We start from the raw sequence: 23,216 nt of genomic DNA on the forward strand, positions 1-23,216 counted from the left end.
TGGGTGCAATATAAGATGTGGACTCGACAAACAAAAGGTAACGTCATTGGACGTGTTGTAACATGTCATTCAACAGAAGGAGAAAGATATTATTTAAGATTATTGTTAATGAATGTAAGAGCACCAAAATCCTACAAAGATTTACGAATTGTTGATGAAGTACCCTATAGTACATTTAGAGAGGCCGCTGAAAAGAGAGGCTTGCTTCAATGTGACAATAATTTGACTGAATGTATGGAAGAAGCTGTTAGCTATCAAATGCCATGTAGTTTAAGACGTTTGTTCGCTACATTGTTGGTATACTGTGATCCGGCTAATCCAAAAGAGTTATGGGAGAAATTTGAAATGCGTATGTCTGAGGACTTCAAAAATTTACCAAATAGTGAAGCAAAAAATATTCAGTATAAAGTTCTAAACAATATTAACGACATCTTATGTTCTATGGGACACAACATTAATGATTAAATTAATTTTAGAAAACTTCTATCCTTCTACTACTGTAAAGGAAGCTAAAGAAATTTATTTTGCAAGGAATATTATTGTTAGTGAAGAAGAATTATCACTGGAGAAAAAGCTAAACATTGAACAACGAGCAACATACAATTTGATTATAGATAGAATATTCTCTGACAAAGCAGGAGTTTTTTTTCATAGATGATCCAGGAGGAATAGGTAAAACTTTTTTATACCGAGCTTTATTAGCTACAGTATGATTTAAGGGATTGATTGCTTTAGCAACTGCAACTTCTGGAGTTGCAGCTTCTATCCTTCCTGGTGGTCGTACAACTCATTCTCGCTTTAAAATTTCTATTGATATTGATGAAAACTTTACTTGTTATATTAGCAAACAAAGCTCACTAACCTGTTTAATTAGAGATGCTAAATTAATTGTGTGGGATGAAGTGTCGATGGCAAAAAAGAAAATGATTGAAACCTTTGATCTACTTTTGAAAGATCTGTTGAACACAAATATACTTTTTAGTGGTAAAGTTGTTATCTTTGGTGGTGATTTTAGACAAACATTGCCGGTTGTTCGAAATGGAAAAAGAGATAATTTTATTTATCAAAGTTTATTATATTCTGATATTTGGAATCAACTAGAAAAATTACATTTGTCAGAAAACATGCGTGCAAAAACAGATCCAGCTTTTTGTGAATACCTGATGAGAGTTGGAAACGAAAAAGAATTCGTTAATTCAAAAAATAAAATTAAAATTTCCAACTCCTTTATTGTTCCTTTTACCACTGAAAAAGAATCATTGAATGTATTGTTTGACACAACATTTCCAAATATTCATGAGTTCTTCTGTAATCCAAATTCAACGACTTCTCATGCCATTCTTACAACCAAAAATGAGTTTGTTAATGAAATAAATGATATGCTTATTAGTAAATTTTCAACAGATGCTAGAATATATGTTGCAATAATGAAACTGTGGAACCAAGTGATCAAAGTCAGTATGAAGATTTTCTGCAGATGTTATATCTCCCTGGTTTGCCTCCATATAAATTAGTTTTAAAAGAAAATTATCCGATTATGTTGCTGCAGAGTTTGAATCCTTGTGAGGGTTTTTATGTAATGGTACCCGATTAACATGTTGTGATTTTAGAACACATGTTATAAGTGTAAGAATTGCAGCTGGTGACTTTAAAAATACACACGTATTCATTCCAAGAATACCTTTACTGACATCACAAAATGAAAAATTACCTATCCAGTTTAAAAGAACACAATTTCCAGTAAGATTATGCTTTGCTATGACTATAAATAAAGCACTAGGCCAAACGTTAGATTTTGTTGGAATTTATTTTCAGGAACCAGTGTTTTTACATGGTCAACTTTATGTTGCATTATCAAGAGCAAAAGCTTTGAATAATGTCAAAATATTAATTCGACCCCCAAATCCAGAAAGTCATGACGATAACTCCACATATAATATAGTTTATGATGAGATTATTCAAAAAGCTTTTCCATAAATCTTTCACGTCATACTCTCCCAATTTATGCCTTATACGATATTTGCAATCACAGCCAATTGAATTTTTTTACCATACAAATGTTGATATTTATCTAACTCAGTTGTGTAAAGAATCCTATCACTTTTCAACCAGTTGAGATTTTCAATGTTCAAAATGTACGTTCAGTGTTGCCATTTCTTTCTATATAGCACTTTTCTCCATTTACTTGAAGCTTAATTTTTTCTACAAGTTGATGAAAGTGATGTAAGTGAAGTCATTTAGAGCCATTACTTATTATCCTGTGTTTGGTCATCATGCTGTAAAAACAGAGATCTTACCGTTCTTATTTTAGTAATATTATTTTTTTAATTCAGAATGCGTAAGTAGACAGTTCATTCTTGTGAGTTATCACAGATTTATCAACTGTAAAGCTTCTGTAATGTGAATAAGATCTTTTTTTCTCTAATACTATTTTCGCTAACTGGTGATACATTTTATGTGTGATGTCAGGAGAGAAAACTGCAAAAATGTAAAGACAGTGCAAGTCCTTCTTGGCATGTTGGTGTAGTAAACTACCCAACGTATGGGCGTTCAAGATAAAGCTTTTCCGCCTCCTATTATTTTATTTGATCTTTTGCACATATGAAGAAAATATGGTATTACAATATCTGTTACCTACTATTTTAATTTATCCCTGATGCTAAGAAGAAGACCAATTGAATTAATTTAACCATGTCCTGCTTTCACCTTTAACCTCCTTGTCTGTCGGTGTGAAAACATAGTATGTGAAAGTGTTAAAAAGATACAAAATCAACTTGTACAACCAATGCAGAATTTGATGTGCCGGATGCATTTATATCCGGAAAAAACTCAATCTATCTTCTTCTAAAAACTTCTAAATATTTCTACTGTGTATTTCATTTCTTTTGGTCTTACTCAAGTTGTTTCTTTTTATGTTCTACAGATCTGAATTTCCACTGCTTCAATGTTGATTTTGTTTATTTCATGTATTTGATTATGGTTAATGGTGGTGTGATAAATAGTAGTTAGATTGATGATGGCTAACAGTAATGGTTGATGAATCGTGGCAGATGATAGTGATAACTAATGATGATATTGAATGATGAGAGGTTACTTTGAAGTGATAGTAATAGTTAACAGTGATGTATGGTAACGATTAGGAATACTCTTTTGCGTTTCATCGTCGTTAGTTTTCAATTTGTACTTTACTATTTTAATTTGGTTGATGGATTTTTCTTTTGTTTTGCATCTTCAGTTTCATCGTCGTTAGTTTTCAATTTGTACTTTACTATTTTAATTTGGTTGATGGATTTTGCTTTTGTTTTGCATCTTCAGTTGTATTTTACTGCTACAGCTTATCTAACTGTACTGTACTTACGTCATAAATTTTGTCTGATATAGCTTTAACGATGATAAGTTTGCGTTTGTAATAGCTAATCGTAATATTGAATGATGGGAATGCTTGACTATACATAGAAATGACTAATGATAGTAATTATGATTAATGAATCATTAGTGTTGTAGTAAGCTGTTTAGTGTTAATAATTATACACCGTCGCGACTTATTGTAATCATTGGGGTCAATATAGTTGTGGATACTGAATAATAACTTAGCTGGATGTAATTGGTCATGTCTCAGATATTAACAAGAGCTCTATTTCTCATTTTTCTTTACATATTGCTCTTTCACAGAACAGGAAGATAGTCAAAAAAAGAAGCGAAGTGGACAAGAAGTAGGAATTTCAACAACTTTCTATGTGTTTGTGTATTATGTTCTATTCAGTCATTGCACAATTGCCATGGCGGCGGGTATTGTAGCAGCAGCTATGGTGGGTTGGTAGACTGAACCAAGTAGTTGATACTGCGGCTGTTGAAATTCACGCTGGACTAGCCTCTAAAAACAGAAGTAAACTCAAGATGTTACTCACGTATGTTGACAAACTCCCAAATGGGTATGCAAATACACACTTGCATTAAAAGTCACCCTAACTGCATTTTTGTCATTTTTTTGGTTTATGCTTCCGTCTTGTTGGGTTTCATGGTAAGACGGCGACAATTGGGTACAGATGGGAGTCTTAATCCTCGCTTTTTTGGTGATATAGATGGGATTCTTGAGAAATTAAAGAATGGTGATGGAAACAACAACAATGGACAGTGAAGTTTCAACTGCTCCTGAAATTTCCAAAAACACTGGAATACAACTTAACAAGGATGTGAAGCACAACACTGGTGATGACGGAAAGATGCAATTTTATGAAGGAAATGGATTTTCTAGGCATAAGAACCAGAGAGAAGGCCGTGGCAGGAGAATGATGACAGCAATAGATCAGAGTCCGAGTCTTTCAATAACATTAAAATTTACTACTGGTTTTTGTTGTCTGCCGCTGCCCAAAATTTTGTAAAATGAATAGCATGTGGGGCCTGGGCAACGCCCGCGCTCTACACAACATATATATATATATATACTTACACACTATTTTTATGTAAAATAAAGTCTTGAGACAACTAATGCATCAATAATTGAACTATGCATAACTTATTTATGCAAAACTAACACTCACATTTGATTAATACCAGCATAATTTTAACCAACAATATCTCTAAATGTTTTGGTATAATAGATGAGTCAATTTTCATGCTTGCTTACGCTGATCCCAATCTATTGAAGCCTTGATATCATATCTATGCATTAGAAGTACGACAGATTAATAACATTCATAAAAAAGAGATGGAAATGACTCTCAAATCAAATACCACAAATATAATTAGCAAAGAAAAAGTTAAAACTAAAGATACAAATTAATTGTACTTAAAAAAATACAAAAATACTTGATTGCGGGTCAATAATATCTAGTATTATAAGAATTATAAATTAGGTTACATGTTATAAGTTAAACACAATCTCAAACAAACCAGCAGGTAATGGAATCACTTTTAAGAAGCCAATAATGAACAACATCAGAATCTTGAAGAGATGAGAAAGGGTCCAAAAGAAAGATGCCCCTGACATTGTTAAGTTACTGTACATTCATAAGACTCCTTTTAAGGCCTCAAAAGGAAAAATAATTCTGGACCAAACATGCCATCAAGCTGCTGGCTCCATCTTTGTAAGAATTCTCATCAAGAAACTCCCCCACAAGTTTTCAGCTTTTGATCTTGCAATCCAAATTTGGAGACTCATCCCTCTTACGGGAATGCCTTGGCTGGTGGAGAGTCCCCTAGACCTACCCTCATGGTTCGTGACCCCAATGATGCAAACAAGCTATTCAAGTCCGTTGCACAAACTCAGTAGTTCTAGCAGCAACCAGCTATCGGAACAAATGTGTCTGCTCGCAATGACATTGGCTGGCAGCTAACATCCTCACAGCTCTTGTGGTATATCATCTTCTGTACATAGTACATCAGATAGCATTGTGAGGCCCTAACAACTTCTTCATCGACTTCAGTTATCCATGCATCATCACATTTGTACCATTGGTTTCTCAAACGCAAATAAGTCACATAGTGACCAGATTCCAGCATTCCTGAATGTGTGACCACTGCAAATATTTCAAATTCTGTAGAAACATCTGATTCATCATTGTCAAACGAAAAGATCCTATTCCCGTATCTTTTTCTTACAATTGAAGATGCTAAGTATGGTTTCATGTCCAATGAGAAAGGGAATTGCATGTGGCGGTCGATCTTTCTGGACATTTTTCTGGTAGGAGAATGTTCGAATCGTTTTATATGAAAGCAGAGAACAAGTGGGAGCTTTTTGATGGACATTTGTTTCAAAGCGTCTTGCTTCTCCTGACAATTTTCACAGTACAGTTTCTGATCGGATCCCAACTTTTCTGGTCTTGTGAAGAGGTCCAAGCAACCTATAAGAGATTCATTTGGCTTGCTGGACTTACAAGCAAAATCCTTTCGGTTGGAGTTGCAGGCACTCAAGTCAAGAGAAATGTCCATACAAGGATCATGAGTTGTTGACGTGAAACCGCATGATGCACAAGTGACGTCAGATCTCAAGAGCCCATAGAACGCCCTATGAGCAATACACTGGCAATCTCCATTATCTGTTTAAGAAATGCTTCTTTAGCAGAGACAAAGAAGAGGAGGAAGCCACAAAACTCTGGAGGTCTCAATGTCTTAATACATGACTACTACTCCTCTCATCAATGAAATCGATCTCAAATGGAAGTACAGACCGAAAATTTGAAATCCCAGGAAAGGAAATTGAGTATGCACACAGACAAGATTTGTACTATATATCTAACTGTTTTGCATTTCAAACAGAAATGGATGAACCATTATCTAAGCAACAGACCCCTGACAAAGTCCTGCATAGACAAGAAGAATAAGAACCATTCTCAGCAAAATATACCTTTGGTGGCCAAACTCGCTTTCCCCTCTTTGTCATGGATCCTATCCAGCATTGAAATGAAGAACTCATGAGCATCCTGCTGCTCATAGGTAGCAAGGTTTTCAGAATGCTGCCACCAACTGAAAACATCAACAACAATTCAATCAAAAAGAATCACTACATAGGTATTCAACATGTCAGTCTCCAACCAACGTTAACAATTCCCACGAATAAGCAGCCGATCTAAGCTGACGGATGATGTTATCTTACTGGATATAGCAGCATAGAGAAAATCTCAATACACTTATTTTGCCATGATAAGAAAATTGTATACTTGCATATGGTCCGGTATTACAAGAAATTCACCAAATCTTGGTTATCGAAAAAACTCTTTAAGAATCTACACAAGTAAAAACATATGGGTTCAGTGAAACCGTTTCAGAATTGCGCTATAATTGATGAGACAGCTCTAATACTAACTAAAAGCAAATTTGTGCATTTGTGGGAATAAAACATTTTTGCATTTTTGCAGATCCTGTTATAACCAAGTATCTAGTATCAATAAGTTAAACAACAGAGACACATATAAATCGATTCGGAGTTCAATCACAGGAGATAAATCCTAATAACTGTCACAAACCTGTAAAGAAACCGAGCTGGACTATAAGGGGTCCGATCACCAGAGAACACAGCTGAGAACATAAGATCAATGTCACAAGGCAGACACAATCGATCTGAGGACATCTTTCTGCAAATTTCTCTGTTATGTCTATCACCAAGGAAGTAATTTCTCAAAGGGGGAGCATGAAGCAACACTTGCAACACACAGTTCATGAAACAAGTATTCCCCAAATTATTCAAACCCCTTAATCCTAAGGGAAAACACGATTTCGACTTATGATCCCTCCGAAAAAACAATCTCTTCATATTTTTCGAATCCAAATCCATCCCAAAACTCAACCTCCTCCTCTTACTCAACCTCAACTCACTCCCCTCAACCCCATTCTCAATTCTTGAGAACCCCATTAAGTGTTTACACATCACAGCCTTATCAAAATCAGGATCATACACCTGATCACAACACACAGAGCAATAAAGCTCACCCCTTTCTACATCCACTAAAATCTCATGCCCATTCTCATTATGGCTATGCAAAAGAGCATGATTTGATTCAGGTGACAAACAACACACCACTGACGAACACATCAAACACATGTATAATCTCCCCTTACAACATCCACTACAAATACTACATCTGGGTTTTGTCTCTAATTTCGACAATTCCAATGTTGTCTTGCCATACGGAGTTGTCCTAAAAGAATCTTGGATCAAACTATATCCACATAAACCATTTTTCACCTTGTAATCTGCAAGATGCTTGCAGGGCTTTGGATTTGTATACAAAGAGTTACTTGAGCACATACTAAATCACCAAAAAAAATATCAAAAAATAAAACTTTATTTGATCTACGCAGAAACAATCAAACTTAAGCTGAAAAAAAATCAAGAAAAAAACAGTAAGCTGATCAACGAATAATAATAATAATAATAATAATAGCAATAAATACAACTATAATTAAATAAATGGGTTGATCTAAACTTACTAACAGAATTAATTAAAAAAAATAAGATATTTTTTTTTATTTTTGAAACAGAGACTTGTGATGGAGAGGAAGGGAAAAAGGAGGAGGCGCTTTTTTGTGTTGGAGAACAAGGGAGACCGACTATTACTGTATTCTGCTGCGGGAGAGAGCACGGGTGTAACTGTGCATCCCAATGCGTGGCGAGATCGGGGCCGTGCAATTATTAATATTAGATATTGTACTTAGATACAACCCTAATTTGATTTGTTTGGGTTGTGACGAATGTTCTTTTTTGTTCCAACATGCATGATGATGTTTGCTGACAGCAATGAAATGAAGACAAAACAAAAGGTATCTTCTAGTTCAATCTGGCAGTAGGCTTCAGTTAGAAGATCAAAGGATTTTGAAGACAGAAAATGCAATGTACAGATGATATTAGTTAGCAAGCGTAGTTTTATGTCACCGTGGGTGGTTTGGTATACGAGAGATGAGACAAGTTAGAATATCTCACAAAAATATTTTATTTTAATTTTATATAAAATAGTATTTTTATTATTTTAGTATAAATGATGGATAACCTAATTTCTCATTTAGCTAATATAAAAAGAAGTTAAATTTTAAATTTATCTTGAAATTATTATTCTTTATGCCACATTAATTGAAGTTTAAATAACTACGATTTTAAATTACTACAAAGTGATCGTCTAATTAATTACAACTCACCCTGTTGACCCAATTGGTCCTGTCTGTTTTAGTGAAGTATGACTTATGAGTGAAATGTTTCTATTATTATTATTTTTTGTTTTGGAAATTTTTCAGAAAAATTCGCAGCTGTTACACCCTCTGCCATAGCCTCTACCCTTCAGATGAGCACTCTGTGGTGAGTACTGTGTGTGCATTGGGTAAACCCCCGATGCAATAGTCTGCAAACCACACGGGAATGTAAACCGCACTAGGCAAGCCCTATGCGATAGGCTCATGGCTCAAAGGCATTGAGGGGGGATTTGATCTCGGACAGCTGTGGTGGGCTATCACCCTCCAAACCAGTGAGCCAGTCCCGAAGGACCTCTATTATTAATAATTAATTTTGCTCCCAAGCAAAGCAATCTACGTAATTTTCGGGTTCATTAGTAGGAAAGAAAGGGACCTCTCACTCAATTCAATAACATGTTTTAGGACATCTTTTTCTAATAATAATGTTCTCATTAACCGATAAGTTCTTAAAAAGAAGTTTATTCTTTTTCAATCCTTTTTGGGACCTATGTCAAGTAATAAAAAATGGATCCATTGTCATCCACAAATAGCCTTTGCAAAAAGCAAGCTTATAATATTACACAAATCATTCCCTTGGTATTATTTCGGATCAAACTTACAACTTTTAATTGAATTTGGCTCAGTTTTTCAATTGATAATTTCTTGGGACCAAGGATGAGAGGCATTTTTTCCTCGAAGGTTGTGGTGCTTTCAGTTGGGTAGTATATTTTCGAAACATTATTTAAAACCAAAGCCTACATTGTTCGAACTTTGGTTTGACCCGTCACTGTTTTCAACATTAGTTTTTCGTATAAATAATTCAGATTTGATTATGTTTTTCTTGAATTTGAATTAAATATACCTTGACATGGTTGTTAATTATCATGCCAAAATCATTGCACAAACGACGTTAAGAGAAAAAACCCAAATACAATCCATTGAATGGATGATGAAAAAACTATGGACTATGGAGGCAAAAGTAGTGAAGGGTATGGCACGTAGATGCAGACAGCTCGGGAGATCTCAATAAGTATAGTGAGTCCGTTCAATTGATCATATATAAATTGTCTCGTAAATAGAAGTTGTAAGTATTGCCCAATTATATGCCAATTATGAAAGCAAGACTTGATTCTATCCACTATCGTGTTAGAGGTAGCAAATGATGATGTGTTGACAACTATTGCAAGTATTTTTTTTTAAGTTGGGGGACATGGGAAGCTAAGAAAACGGAGGAGGGAATTACAATGTGAAAAATTGAACTCTCACTGACAAGGTGAGAGTTTAGGTAACTAATCAGGTTATTATAGACAAATAAAAATGATTGGATCAAATTCATATCAAATTTGGATTGAATCCATGTTCGTTTGAGTTAAAGATAATAAGGGTTTTAAATGTAATAAGTTCATTTTTTAAATTAAATTTAAGTTCAAGGTTCATTTCATTTTGAAGACCAAACTCATGCCACGTTTAAGTGATGTGGCATCCCAATGAAATTAAAGACCAATACGATAAGGCCACATGTTCAAATGACGTGACAAGGCAAGTCAAATTCAAGAGCCAGTAAAACATCGACAAGTCTTCAAAATGACATGTTTTTAGTCAATCACAAGCAACCTTATTACATAGCATTTGTGATAAGCTTGATGAATTGATGAACCAATCAAAATGAGGCATAAGAAGTTATTTACACTTATACTGCCTACCTCTACAACTATAAATAGGATTGTTACATAATTTTCTACAAGCACCGAAGAAAAATATCTACATTGACTATACAATTGTTCAATGAATTGACCAACGAAGTTCTGTTCGGAGATCAACTCAATACGACGAAGTGCTATCTGACATTTTTGGAGATCCAAATTCATTTCTAAGAGGTTCAAATCATTTGATAGATAAGTACGCTACAAAATTCACTCGGGTCATGAAAAAAATTAGGAGAGAGTAATCAAGAGAACAACAAAATTATATCTGCAAAATTCATCTAATAAAAATATTTTCTTTTATTTATCTTCGGTTGCAGTTAATTTTTAGCACTATAAGAATTTATTGCGAAAAAACTTTGCCATGCCTAGTGGGACCAGTTCTGCTCTTCATCTCTTCCTTCTGCAATCAAATTCAACTACCACAATGGACTTCGAAATGACAAATGGTGTTTCATGCAAGAACTCTACTTCTGCCACATCTGATGAGCTCAACCATATTGGTCTACTCACTCAAAGCAAGTTTAAGTCTAGTGGTTGAGATGAATCTGAATACTTCACCTCTTTAGAAAGGACAAAAAATAAATCTTATATGAGGGTTGGATCTATAACCCCTGGGGAAAACTTGACATACGTGTTTATGTGATGGACTCTCTCAGACCGACGCTAATTTTAGTGAATCTAAATATTTAATGTATCTTCAGTTTCAACAAAGGTCAGTACCCTGATGGCCGACATAACTGATATGGAAGAGAAGGTTGCAATGATGGAGTAAGCTATTGAAAGTTTTGAGGATAAAGATCTTCAAATCGCTCAATTTATGAATAAGTTGGAGTTCTTTGCACCTGGAGAGTAGAGCCACGTCCTTGATTTTCCACCCAGTTTTATTCGATAAAACAAGGATGGTGATGAGTTACTTGCCAAGTCCAAATTTTAAAAAAATAAACAATTTGCTTTAGTTGCTGCTTTGTCTGTCCACCAGTTTGGAAGACATGATAACTAATACTATCAGGGTTCAATATGGTGAAGCACCACAGAGTTTATTGTATTACTCAAAGCCTTATACAAGACAGAATTCATTATCTACCCATGCTAACGAACTATAAACCACTAAAACTACAGTAGTTTGATGAAAAAGAAAATCTGACACAACCCATTGTCCACTTTGTCAAAACTTATAGCAACACTGGAACACATGATGACTTCTTGGTAAACTAACTTATTTGTTTGCTTAAAAGGAATGCATTCGACTACTATATCGACCTGGAGCATGAGTTAATTGATAGTAGGGAGCATCTAGAGAAATAATTTTTCACTTAATTTTAGAACACTCGAAGAACTGTGAGCATGATAGAGTTGATTAAAACTAATCAATGGAATAATGAGCGTGTGATGGATTACATCAATCATTGGAGATTATTGAGTTTGGACCATAAAAACTGCCTTTCTGAAATATCTGTTATGAAATATGGACTCAAGGAATATATTGGGTTCTTCTATACATACTATAAGAAATCAAACCACGAACATTTAAAGAACTTGCTACACGAGCACATGACATGAGTTGAGCATTGCAAGTTATGGAAAATGTCTTCTTTTGCTGATCTTACAAAAGAAAAAAAGGAGTTCAAGAAAGCTATGTCCTTAAAGATCTAGAATAATGAATTCATGGTGGTAAAAACAACTTCTATAAAGGCCACAACCAAGCAAAAAGTGAAGAAAGATGAAACCCCAAGGCAACATCTAAGGAAGGAGAAACACCGTTCAACTTTGAAAGACTTAGAACCAAATGTTTACTCATTTTCAGATTTAGACGTATCTATGATCCTTGATAAATTTCTATATAAGAAAGTCACTGATCTTCTTCAATCAAATAGGCCCTAGGAAATCAATAAGGTGCTATAAGTTTCATCGCGTCTTTGGACACCCAACAGGAAAATATTGTCTGGAAGAAGAGAATCATGGCTTTAGTAAGTGAAGAAAAAATCATCATTGATATGGATGAAATGGTAGATGCAAATCATGCTAGTTCTGTAGCTAATAAAAGAAGTGCTCAACATCATAAACTATGTCAAGAATCATCTTATTACAATTTAGGGGTCTCAAGCTGGCTAAAGTTGATACCTCGAGATAAAATTTTGAAGATTCAATAGAGTTAGATGAGAACTTCAATGATAACGAGGATGACAGTTAGACCTTGGTTTCTCATAAGAAATGAAGACATCAAGTGGTTCCAAGGATACAACTTTGTAAGCCAAAAGTAAGTAGGGGCAACGTGGATCGTCTATAATTATAAAAAATATTAAGTTTGATATTAACAAGAAGATTGATGATTTCTTGTTATAGAAGATTCGAAGGTCTATCACATTGCATGATTTCTTTTTGCAAAAATTCCTTGAAGATAGTCAATTATTATGACACTTGTAGTTTCCTGCATAGAGGAAAAAATAAAAACAAAGACGAGCATCGTCCAATAATGGAATGAGAATATCATGCTAATATGAAAGTTGTATATTGTTTGTTGTAATTTCCTTCATAGATAATGACTTGTTATTGGATCTAAACTACATAACAAGACTTTGTTTGTTGTAAGAGCTATATGAGAATAACATTTCAATCCCATGCCGAGTGATGATGGTTCAACAATCAATATCATGCCAAAGATGGTGCTCAAATGGCTTGAAATCTTTATTAGTGAATTGTCTAAAAGTAACATAACTATCTAAGGTTTAAATCAACAAGCTACGGGAAAGATTCGTATAGGGTTGTCCATAGGCAACATGAAATCAAACATTTTAATTCATGTTATAGATACCAAAACATCATTCAACTTGATTCTTGGATGTCCTTGGATGCATGAAAATAAAGTGGTTTCATCGACTTTACATTAATGCATGAAGTATATGAAGGATGGTGAAGTAGTTAAAATTAACACATATATAAATCCTTTCACTGAGACAAAGTCATACTTTGCAGATATGAAATTAAATACTTTTGAAGATGTGAAATTCTACTTTGATTCTTGTGAATTAGACATAGATAAACCAACACCAACCAACTAACTGCTGTTGATTCAAAAGAAAAATTTTAAGTTCAATGAGTTGTTGTTAATATGTCTAAGGAAAGAACTGAAATAATCTTCAAAAGCTTTCATCATCACAAGGAGACATGCAAACAAAGAAGGATAAGGAGATTTCAATTTTTTTGCTATATTTCACCTGAGCGTCCAAGAGAGGGACAACCTTTACTAGAGGCATGTACTCAATAAGTTCAACCTCCGAGGAAAGAAGTGAGACACAATGTATTTCAAGAATTTAAAGGAGAATATGAATGTCCCAGTTGTACAAGTCCTGTCTATTACTCTTGAGTCTTTAAAATATAATACTTTAGTTGATCATATAAATGAGCACTTTGATCAAAAGACATTCACACTAATTGAAAAATTAGGCTGTAACTTCTCTAATACAGTAAGGTTAGATGAACTCAAAGATAAAGTCACTAGTGAAAAGATACATGGGTTTATAGAGTTCCAAATAAAGTTGAGAAAGCGGGGTCATTATGACACCACCTTAAGTTTAGGTTGGGATTCATATCGCCGGAGCATTTTAAATTTCAGCGCAAAGGCAAGGAAATAGATTCATCACACCACATCTTAGCAAATGGGGAAAAGAAAGGTAAAGAGAAGAAACCAAAAAAATAGATTTCAGTGTTTGGCCGCATATGAAGATTAATACCTCCTGTGTTTGTATTTGATAGATTAGGATACACAAATGGAAATGGAGCTACTTACCATGTGGAAGGGGATATCACCACCTCGAGCACCTCTGTCTTTTATTGCTTGGGAACCATGAGGAAGATAGTATTTGGAAAGATGTTGTTGGAGTGTAAAGAGTAACATTTTTTTGAAGATATTGATGACAAGGAAATTCATAGTGCTTTCCCATCACACATGAAAATAAATATTATTTTATCTGTTACTACAGATGGTCCATTGAAGGTAAATAAAAGAACCATCACTTTTACCAACCAATCTCATGGACAGACAAAATAGGAGCAAGAAAGAGTTAACATATCGTATTACATAATGGTGAAGGACAATCCAGCCATGATAAAGTGGAAGATGATGTTCAAAAAGCTCCCCCCAACTAGAATATGGCATACAGTCGACTATAGATGAGCTCAAGGATATAAATTTTGGCATTCTAGAGGATCCACACCCAACTTTGAATAACAAACTTCTCACACCTTAAGAGGAAAAAATAATATTTCAAGCTTTTGATTGAATACAAAGTTGTCTTTTCTTGGTCATACAAATAAATGCCCGAACTTAGTCCTAGGGTAGCTACTCATCATTTAGGAATCAAAAGTGGGGCACTTCCTCTACAACAGTTGTATCGCATATTTTGCCTTAAATTGGCAATGCAAATCGAAGCAAAATTCAATGAGCTCATTGAAGCTGGATTTATTCAAGAAGTAAAGTACCCATCATGGATCTCCAATATTGTATTTGTCAAGAAGAAGAATGGTCAAATACATGTCTGCGTTGATTTTTGAGACTTGAACAAGGCATGTCCAAAAGATGATTCCCACTACCAATTATTGAACTCATAGTTGATGCTACAACTAGCATAAAACTATGTCATTTATGGATTAGGATTTTGGGTATAATCAAATAGGAATTTCTCCAAAAGATGAAGAGTGCACTACCTTCTGAACTTTAAAAGGAATAAATTATTACAAGTTGATGCCTTTCAGTCTAAGAAATGTTGGTGCCACTTATCAATGTGCAATGCAAAATATTATTGATGACATATTTCATAGAAGGGTGGAATATTATGTTAATGGCTTTGTGGGAAAAACAAATCATATCTGACCCATCTTGAAGACCGTCGAATTGTTTTGAATGTTATAGAAATTTGAATTGAAGTTGAATCTACTCAAATGCACTTTTAAGTTACTTCAGGAAAGTTCTCGGCTTCATTGTATGCCACTCTAGAATTGAATTTTACTCCAAAAAGATTGATGCTATACAAAAAATTCTTGAGTTGAAGAATTTTAAGAGAGCTTCATAGTTTACAAAAAAATTAAGCATTCACTCGAAGGTTCATATCTAACTTGGTTGGACGATGCTAACCCTTTAACTATCTAATGAAAAAGGATGTCTCTTTTCACTAGGATTAATCATATCGAAATGTTTTTGAAAGCATCAAAAAGTACCTATTGAACCCGCATATGTTAGGGGCACCAATGCTTTGGAGGTCATTGATACTCTACATCACATTACAAGAGCAATCACTTAGTATGGTACTACCAGCTACTATCTAAGTCAAAATTTTGTAAGGTCTGAGTTGGACTATACACATGTTGAAAAAATGTGTTTAACACTATTTTATACGATTAAGAAACTATGACACTACTTTGAAGCATATATCATTAAGCTAATCTCTCGAGTCAATCCTGTAAAGTTTGTAATGATTCGACTAGTTCTCTTTGGATATCTAATGAGATGGTCCATAATGTTTAACCAGTATGACATTGCTTATACACCTCAACAAGCTATAAAAGGATAAGTACTTGGCGATTTGTTCACCAATCACCCCTTTTCAGCAGAATGGGAAGTTGTGGATGAGTTTTCACATAAAGATGTATTGTTCATTAAAGAACTTTCAAAATATATTATGTTTTTTGATGGAGCTTTATGTTGAGATGGTGCTGGGGAAGGTGTTGTGTTGATATCTACAAAAAGGGCTAGTTTTGTCATTTGCTTCGTTTTATGTAAAACATGCTCTAACAGTCACAGAGTATCAAGTTTTTGTTGTTGGTCTTGAAATGGCATATAACATGAAGATTCCCTAATTATATATTTATGGAGACTCTAAATCTATCATCATTCAAAACTTGGAGAGTTATGATGTAACGACTTGAAAATTTGATGAAATATGTAAAATTTTATGCGATTTAACCATTTTACCCCTCCTCATAGTTGCATTGTGTTAGTTCTGGAGTGTGGGGGTGATTGATATAGTTTTTGATGCATTTTTCTGCCTTTTGTGCGGTATTATAATTTTTGGTGGCTTCAAGAGCTTTATTTTGAACTTACGTAGATATCTTTTGAGTCGTGCGATAGATGACTGAACAAACTGCGCTAGCAGCTCTGGAATATTGATTTTAGTCTAGGTAGAACTTTGGTTCAGCTCCCGATGCACCCTCATTTTGACATGTTGATCGAAAAGTTAAAAAATTAGAAATATGAGTATGGGACCCACATTTGGTCGAAACAACCCCGGATGGAGAATTCGACTTCTCCAATGTATTCAGAACGTCGATTAGGGTGGTTAAATTCTTCAATGCTTTTAAATCTCATTTCGACCCTCAGTTTGAAAAATTATAATTTCAAATTTTGTGGGTCAACTTTGTGAAAACAATATTTTTTAAAATTCTAATATCCCTATTGAGTCTGGAGCATCAAATTTAGGGTGGTTGCATAATTTGTTTGTGCATATCGGAATCCTAACTAATTTCGAACGCCGAGTCCGAGTCCGAGTTGGACTCAAAAACTTAGGTTTTTCTAGATCTGGTGTAGTGTATAAAACAACCCTTTTCCCCCTTTTGGCCATTTTACCCATTCTTTCACCTTTTCTTTTGAGATTTAAACTTTAAAATAGTGTGAGAGCTTAAAAATGAAACTTGTGGGAGCTAAATTAACATCTATTTCTTGATTCTATTACGGATTTAAGGTGAGATTTCATCATTTTCTGCTCTAATTTCTTGATTAATTTCTCAAAACCCCAAAAATCTTAGGGCTTAATTTTATTCCCCAATTTCACATGAACAATATTTTAATATTATAATTGCTGTTTTTTTTTTTTTTTTTTTTTATCAATTTAACCTTCAAAATAACTTCTATTCTTGATTTTAACACGGATTTTAAAGATTTTACCCGATCAAGCTCAAAAATAATTTTTCTTCAATTTGAACCTCATTTTTTACTCAATGTGACTTGGGTTTTCAGTTGTAGATTCCTAAAAATATGGGAATCACATTTTTGAAGTAATGTTACGATTTTACCTTTCTTTTTTTATTTTGAGGGCCGTTTTGACCCCGAATTAAAAGTAGACAATATATGTATCATTGACTATATTTTGATGCGTAGATTCTATATTTCTTGATTTTAATTGATTTCGGGATCGTTTGTGGAAATTATAGGTTATGACTTAACTCTTTTAGACTGGGTTAAGTAGTAAATGATGGTACAAAATACATGTTAAGGGTGAGAATTAATCAAGAAAAATGGCTACCTATGTGTTGTGCCTGTTTGGGGACTTATATGTGACGTAATTATTAAAATCGAAACATTATGTGATATGTGTGACCGTGTGGGGTCCTATGTGATATTGATAGCCTTGAATACATGTGAATAATTATATTGTGTTATTGAAATGCCTAATGTGGTAACAATGGTGTATTGTAATATATTCATACTTGTTGGCATATGAAACATGTGGAAATTCATGGATGGTGGAATTAATGAGTGAATATTGGCTCACGTGGTTGTAGAAATATATTATTATGATTGGTCGTGAAAATACCTCATGTTGTTGGTTACGGAAATACTCATTATGATGGGTCGTGAACATTGCATTATCATCCTCATGGTATCATACACATAATTTTAATTATTTGTTGTATGTTTTGTATATACTTATTGTTGTTTTTTGTCATACTTGATTTGTGTCTTATGTTCTCTGAAAATACTAGTAATTTTGAAAATACCGGAAAAATCAAATTTCATAACCCTTCCAGAGGAATGTGAGTGTAGGGGTTGTTATATTCTTATGATATTGGTTAAGGTGTCTCAAGATTATCAAACCTATGGTAGTCAGTAGAAAGAGTGGTTAGCTAAAATATTTGCGTCTTTAGTTGAAATAGGAAATGAGTTCATAATGACTAGCTATTTAGTAGTAGAAGTAATCATAGGTTGTGAATGGATGGCTATTGACTAGTGGTTTATAAATTTAACATTCACGTGGAAAAAATCTTAGAAAGGAGGACTTAGTGATGTTTATAAGATTTTGAAGGTAGTAGGAATGAATGCATAGGTAAGTGAATGTGATGTGATGGAGGTAAATGTTCTATAAACCATAATGAGTTAAGTTATAAGATTAAGATTCACTATCCTTACTATGTGGTTTTACTACACTGAAGGTACCTTGATTTTTATTTAATGGTTGTAAGCTAGTTTTGTTGGTGAGAAGATGAGAAAAGACATAAAATCACCATTGAAGTTGTCTAAGATTTTCAAAAAGACACTTTAACTTTGCGGGCGACCTATTACCTCACAAAAGTTATAAGAACCATTATAAATGGATCATTTTGACTGAATTTCCAGCGCATATATTTTGTCATTCAAAAGACGCGCGTGAGAAAAAAATTGTTGAACCAACAAATTAAAAAATGTCACGTGTAATAAAATTTTTTCACTTTTTTCTTTTTGTATTTTACTATTTTTTATTTTGTTTCTTCCTTCTTCTCCATTAATGATGTCTTGTTTTTCCCTTCCTTTCTTCTCCATTAATGGGATGATGGTGAATTTTATCATGGTTGATATTTTTTTTTTTTAAAAATGACAAAGAGATTAAAAAAAGCCTGTAAAAAAGGAGATGGTATGTTAGGCACAATTTTTGTCGGTGAAAAGGTATTTTTCATTGACCAAAAAGTGATGAAGTTTTGTCGGATTGCTGGATTATAATGGTGGAAGAAATCAATGTTAAAGTGAACTAAAAACTTAATGAAATTTTAGTAAAAGAAATCATAAACAATTATAATAATCGAGGATAAAAAATAACAAACCAAATAAATTCAAAAAATTATGTCTAAATTTAATTTTCGAAACCCACACTATAAAAAATGGGTCAAATTATAGGAGTTTATTTGCGGGGGTTATTTTAACCTCCATAAAATTATATAAAATGTGGAGGTTAAAAATCTGCCGCTAAAATATACAAAGTTAACCCCCGCTATAAATTACGGGGGTTTTAAACCCCCGCTATCTACCGAGAAAAATGACAAACGCTTATTTGCCATAAAAATATATAAATTTCCCGGGGTTTTAGAACCCCGCTGTAATCGAAAAATATAACTTACATTTTTCCAAAGTTGGACAAATATTTTCCCTCACTTTCCCAAATTGGTAGGCAGCTACCAATTATCATCACCCTCTCTCATTTTTTCTCTCACTTTTCCTCTCTCATTTTCCCTCTCTCATTTTCCAAAAGAGTCATTGAGCTTGGATCTGGCTATGGCTAAGGTGGATTGATGATACAGAGTTTAAGATTCGCATCCAGTCTGAAGCGGAGCATTTTATTAACGTTTCATCCTTGACATTTTATGCCACAGCAAGGAGGATTAATGAAGATCTGATACAAGTTCTTGTAGATCTTAATGGTTATACTAAGGTACATGTTGAACTTCAACCGTATCAATCCTAATTCGGTTACTTTTGTTAGCAAGTGATACATGATTAAAACTACTTTTTGTGTATAAAAGATAGTAATGTATGATTAATCTGTTTTGCTTCTTTATATGTATACTTCTTAGGACGCTTAGTGAAATAAAGGACATCAAAATTAGATTAACATCATTTTAACCATTAGCACTAGCAGAAGTTTTTAACTTCTAATTAACCATATCTTTAGCGCATATGCTTCTTGTTTATGTATAATTTTATATTCCATTCTATAAATCGGGGATATTATGTTGATAGTAGTGACTGCGGTTTTCCGAAGGTTTCTCTAGCCGATTGGTCCGTGAAATTACCAAAAATAGAGCTAAGAAGGTTTCTCCATCCGATTGTGATGACAACTCTTCTTTAAATTGCTTAGAAGAGGAAAGAAAATGTTTGAACGAACTTCAGGAAAATTGCAATGCAAGAGAAGTATGTCATGGTGATAACTTGAGCTCACGTGAGAATGGATTTCTTACTTTATCTCATGTTTCCAACCTTATTAGGGGCTTAAAGAGTGCTGGAGTATCAGAAGTCGTTTCTAGAGATTTGTCTCGAACACCAGATTCTGCAAAGCCACTTACTTACGACAACGATCGGTTTATTGGGAAAAAGGCACCACCGAATCGATTTAGGAATGTCATGTCTCCTATAGAGGTAATCGATCTTTAGCATTCTTGTGCTTAAATTTGCTTTACGTTTTGTAAAAGAACAAAAGGTCTTTCTTTATGGAAGTCCTTCATAAAGTAGTTGCATGGCTAGTCATCAGATTCACTTTTCTGGGATTTCTCGTGTTCTAGGGAATAATCTTTGAGAAGATTTTTATTATAGAAGTAAGGAAGCGGAGGACAATAATTTAGAGAAATTCATTGTTTCCAGGTGTTAGTTATCATGCCATTTCTTTGGATATTGGGTAAAGAAGGTTGTAGTGGTACGGGACAAGGTAGAGCTTTTGCAACTATGACTTTGATGAAGCAATCAATTTTGTTGTTTCATTTTGTCCCCTTTGTAGAGTGTTGCATTTGTTTTTGTCTCAATATCTCGTGTTTAGTTCTGGTGTTCAGGGGTTTCTAATATTTAGCCTATAGTTACCACATACTTCACATTGTTCCTGTTTCTCATCCAGTTTATGTTTGCATCCAAGCACATCTCCGGTGGTTCACTTTGTCTTATTTCTTACCTTTTTTTTATAAAAAAAAAATAGGAAGAGGAAATTGGGGAGCAGATGACTGTTTCACCAGCCATGGAAGCAGGGAGCCAGCCCATTGAACTTTTTGCAGCACCACATGCTTCTAGCAGTTTGATATCCGAAACCCTATTTATTGGAAGAAGTTCTAGTAGCCTTGACAGTGAAAAGATAAATCCAGCTTGTCGAAGCAGTAATAGCTATGGATCTCCAAATTCTATAGTGATACATTATGAGGAAGATCTTAGGGCTAACGTAGAGGAGGTTTTTGATCCTGATGCAGCACAATATGACTCAGCAACTTCGCCTGATAAACCTGCAGGTTATATTGTTTTGGATTTCAGGAGGAAGATGATATCCATGATTGGAATGGTCTGTCAAATAACTTACCCAATAATTCAGCTTTATGTCACTGGGAGGTTAACTCTACTGATATATATGTTTATAACGAGAACATACTGCCTTCACAATTAGTAGACAGGCTGCAAAGAAACCAAGGCATGTGCCTGAAGTTTTAGAGGTGTCTAGTTCTGGGACAGGGCTATTTCATTTAGTATTTATACTTATTCAATTCTTTCTTTGTGTTGATTCTAACGTACACACACTTATTCTATTATCCGTTATTCGAATACAGGGGCACCGAGCTGAACTATATGTTGCTCGTGTAGCTAAATGCCTAGTTGCTATCAATGGACGTGAGAGAGTAAATGTTGATAACCTGAAAAAAGCTGTAAGTATTTGCTGGTTTGGTGTTTCCTTAATTAGCCTTATTCTCATACTATTAGATAACAAAACAACAACTATTCATTTTGTTTTGTTCAATTCTTTGTTATCTAAATTATGATATCGTATATCTAGCTTCGCACACGTCCTTGCCAATAGATTTGCATAGACATCTTTGTTCAGTTCTCTGCTTGTCTCTTGGTGTTTATTGTTCTTAAAATAATTGTGTAGGTACCTTATGGGATTTGCATTTTTTGCGGGTGCCAACTTTCTGTTGAGTGCCTATCTCAAAGGTGTAGACACTCCCATTATGTTAGGAGCAACTAAATTCTTCGTTAAAGTGCGTGTATCAAAGCTGATAATTCCGGCGCGGACATACAAGAATGTTCCAACTCTCTGATTTCTACTAAACGATATTGAATCTTTTCCGCTTAACTTCACAGATCATTGAAAGCATTGGAGCAGTTTCGGCAGGATTAGATCTTGGGAAAGAAGAGCCACTAACCCAGTTCTTAGTAAGTGATTTATCAGATGCATATTTTGTATCCACAAAATTCCTAACTAACACAAGTAATGTGGTCACACTACATTAGTTGAAGCATGAACAATTGAGTTAACTTTTCTTGTGGTTCTGAATTGATATGACAGATTGTTTTGTATTTTTAAGAATGCATTGTGCAAGTGTCTTTGCCAAGCTTGATGTAACTTGGCTGCAGCAGTATTTGGATGAAATTTCTGAAGAAGAAGATATGGAGAAAAAGTCCTATCTAATGGCGTTAAGAGAGATTACCATGCTTGTCTCTAAAGCGGCTAAAAAGGACTTGGTAGAAAAGAACAGCGAGGTCTTGGCAATAGAGAAATGACTCAAAAAGGCTGAAAGGCGTTTGCAGGAGTCCCAAAGGCAAGCAGGAAAGGTGGAAAGTTCTGTCAAAATACTTGAAATACTGGGTGAAAAAGTTCAGCAGGACATCAAGGAAGCTAGGGATCAAGCACAATATCGGTAATGTCTTGCACGCATCAGTAGTATGATATTTCTATGGTTGTATAAAACATACATTTGGGATCTCATGATATGTTCATCGTGATGATATTGTTAAATATTCGAATGTATTTATATATGCAACAGTTAGTTTATATTGATCTTTATATACAAATTGATTATTAAGATTCAAAGCAAATTAGGCGTTTGCACGGGCATACCTATCTTGTAGAATCTACAATTAGTTATTGAAAATTAACGGGCATATTAAATTTAAAAAGAAGAAAAAAAATTATGGAGGTTTTAAATCCCCGTAACTTTTAAATAAAAATTTATTATAAAATAATTAAATTTAGAGTAACGAGGGTCAACCAAAATTATGGAGATTTTAAACCCCCGCAACTTTTAAATAAAAATAATTAAATTTAGAGTAATGGGGTCAACTGCCGCAAAATAACTGTC

General features: G+C 34.2%; 2 protein-coding genes across 7 annotated transcripts; one reads left to right on the forward strand and one right to left on the reverse strand.

Annotated features, from left to right (window-relative positions):
* Positions 1-4,715: 4,715 nt before the first annotated feature.
* LOC107872183 (ubiquitin C-terminal hydrolase 22) lies at positions 4,716-8,412 on the reverse strand. Its single transcript, XM_016718957.2, has 3 exons — positions 6,966-8,412; positions 6,347-6,465; positions 4,716-6,038 (listed from the first exon to the last, which is right to left on the reverse strand). The coding sequence occupies exons 1-3, from the start codon at positions 7,745-7,747 to the stop codon at positions 5,275-5,277; spliced, it is 1,665 nt and encodes a 554-aa protein (XP_016574443.1). The 5' UTR covers positions 7,748-8,412; the 3' UTR covers positions 4,716-5,274.
* An 11,072-nt stretch (positions 8,413-19,484) lies between these two features.
* Positions 19,485-22,909, forward strand: LOC107872192. Of its 6 annotated transcripts, none has more exons than XM_016718976.2 (7): positions 19,485-19,819; positions 20,373-20,523; positions 21,071-21,424; positions 21,687-21,782; positions 22,007-22,068; positions 22,219-22,290; positions 22,424-22,612. In XM_016718976.2, the coding sequence occupies exons 1-6, from the start codon at positions 19,806-19,808 to the stop codon at positions 22,253-22,255; spliced, it is 714 nt and encodes a 237-aa protein (XP_016574462.1). In that variant the 5' UTR covers positions 19,485-19,805; the 3' UTR covers positions 22,256-22,290; positions 22,424-22,612. The 6 variants fall into 6 exon arrangements, with proteins under 6 accessions (XP_016574462.1, XP_016574470.1, XP_016574473.1 ...); XM_016718984.2 differs by having other exon boundaries at positions 22,443-22,612; XM_016718987.2 differs by having other exon boundaries at positions 22,495-22,612.
* Positions 22,910-23,216: the final 307 nt, after the last annotated feature.

This window comes from Capsicum annuum, chromosome 1 (genome assembly GCF_002878395.1).
Source record: "Capsicum annuum cultivar UCD-10X-F1 chromosome 1, UCD10Xv1.1, whole genome shotgun sequence".
In the NCBI taxonomy this organism is placed as follows: Eukaryota; Viridiplantae; Streptophyta; class Magnoliopsida; order Solanales; family Solanaceae; genus Capsicum; species Capsicum annuum.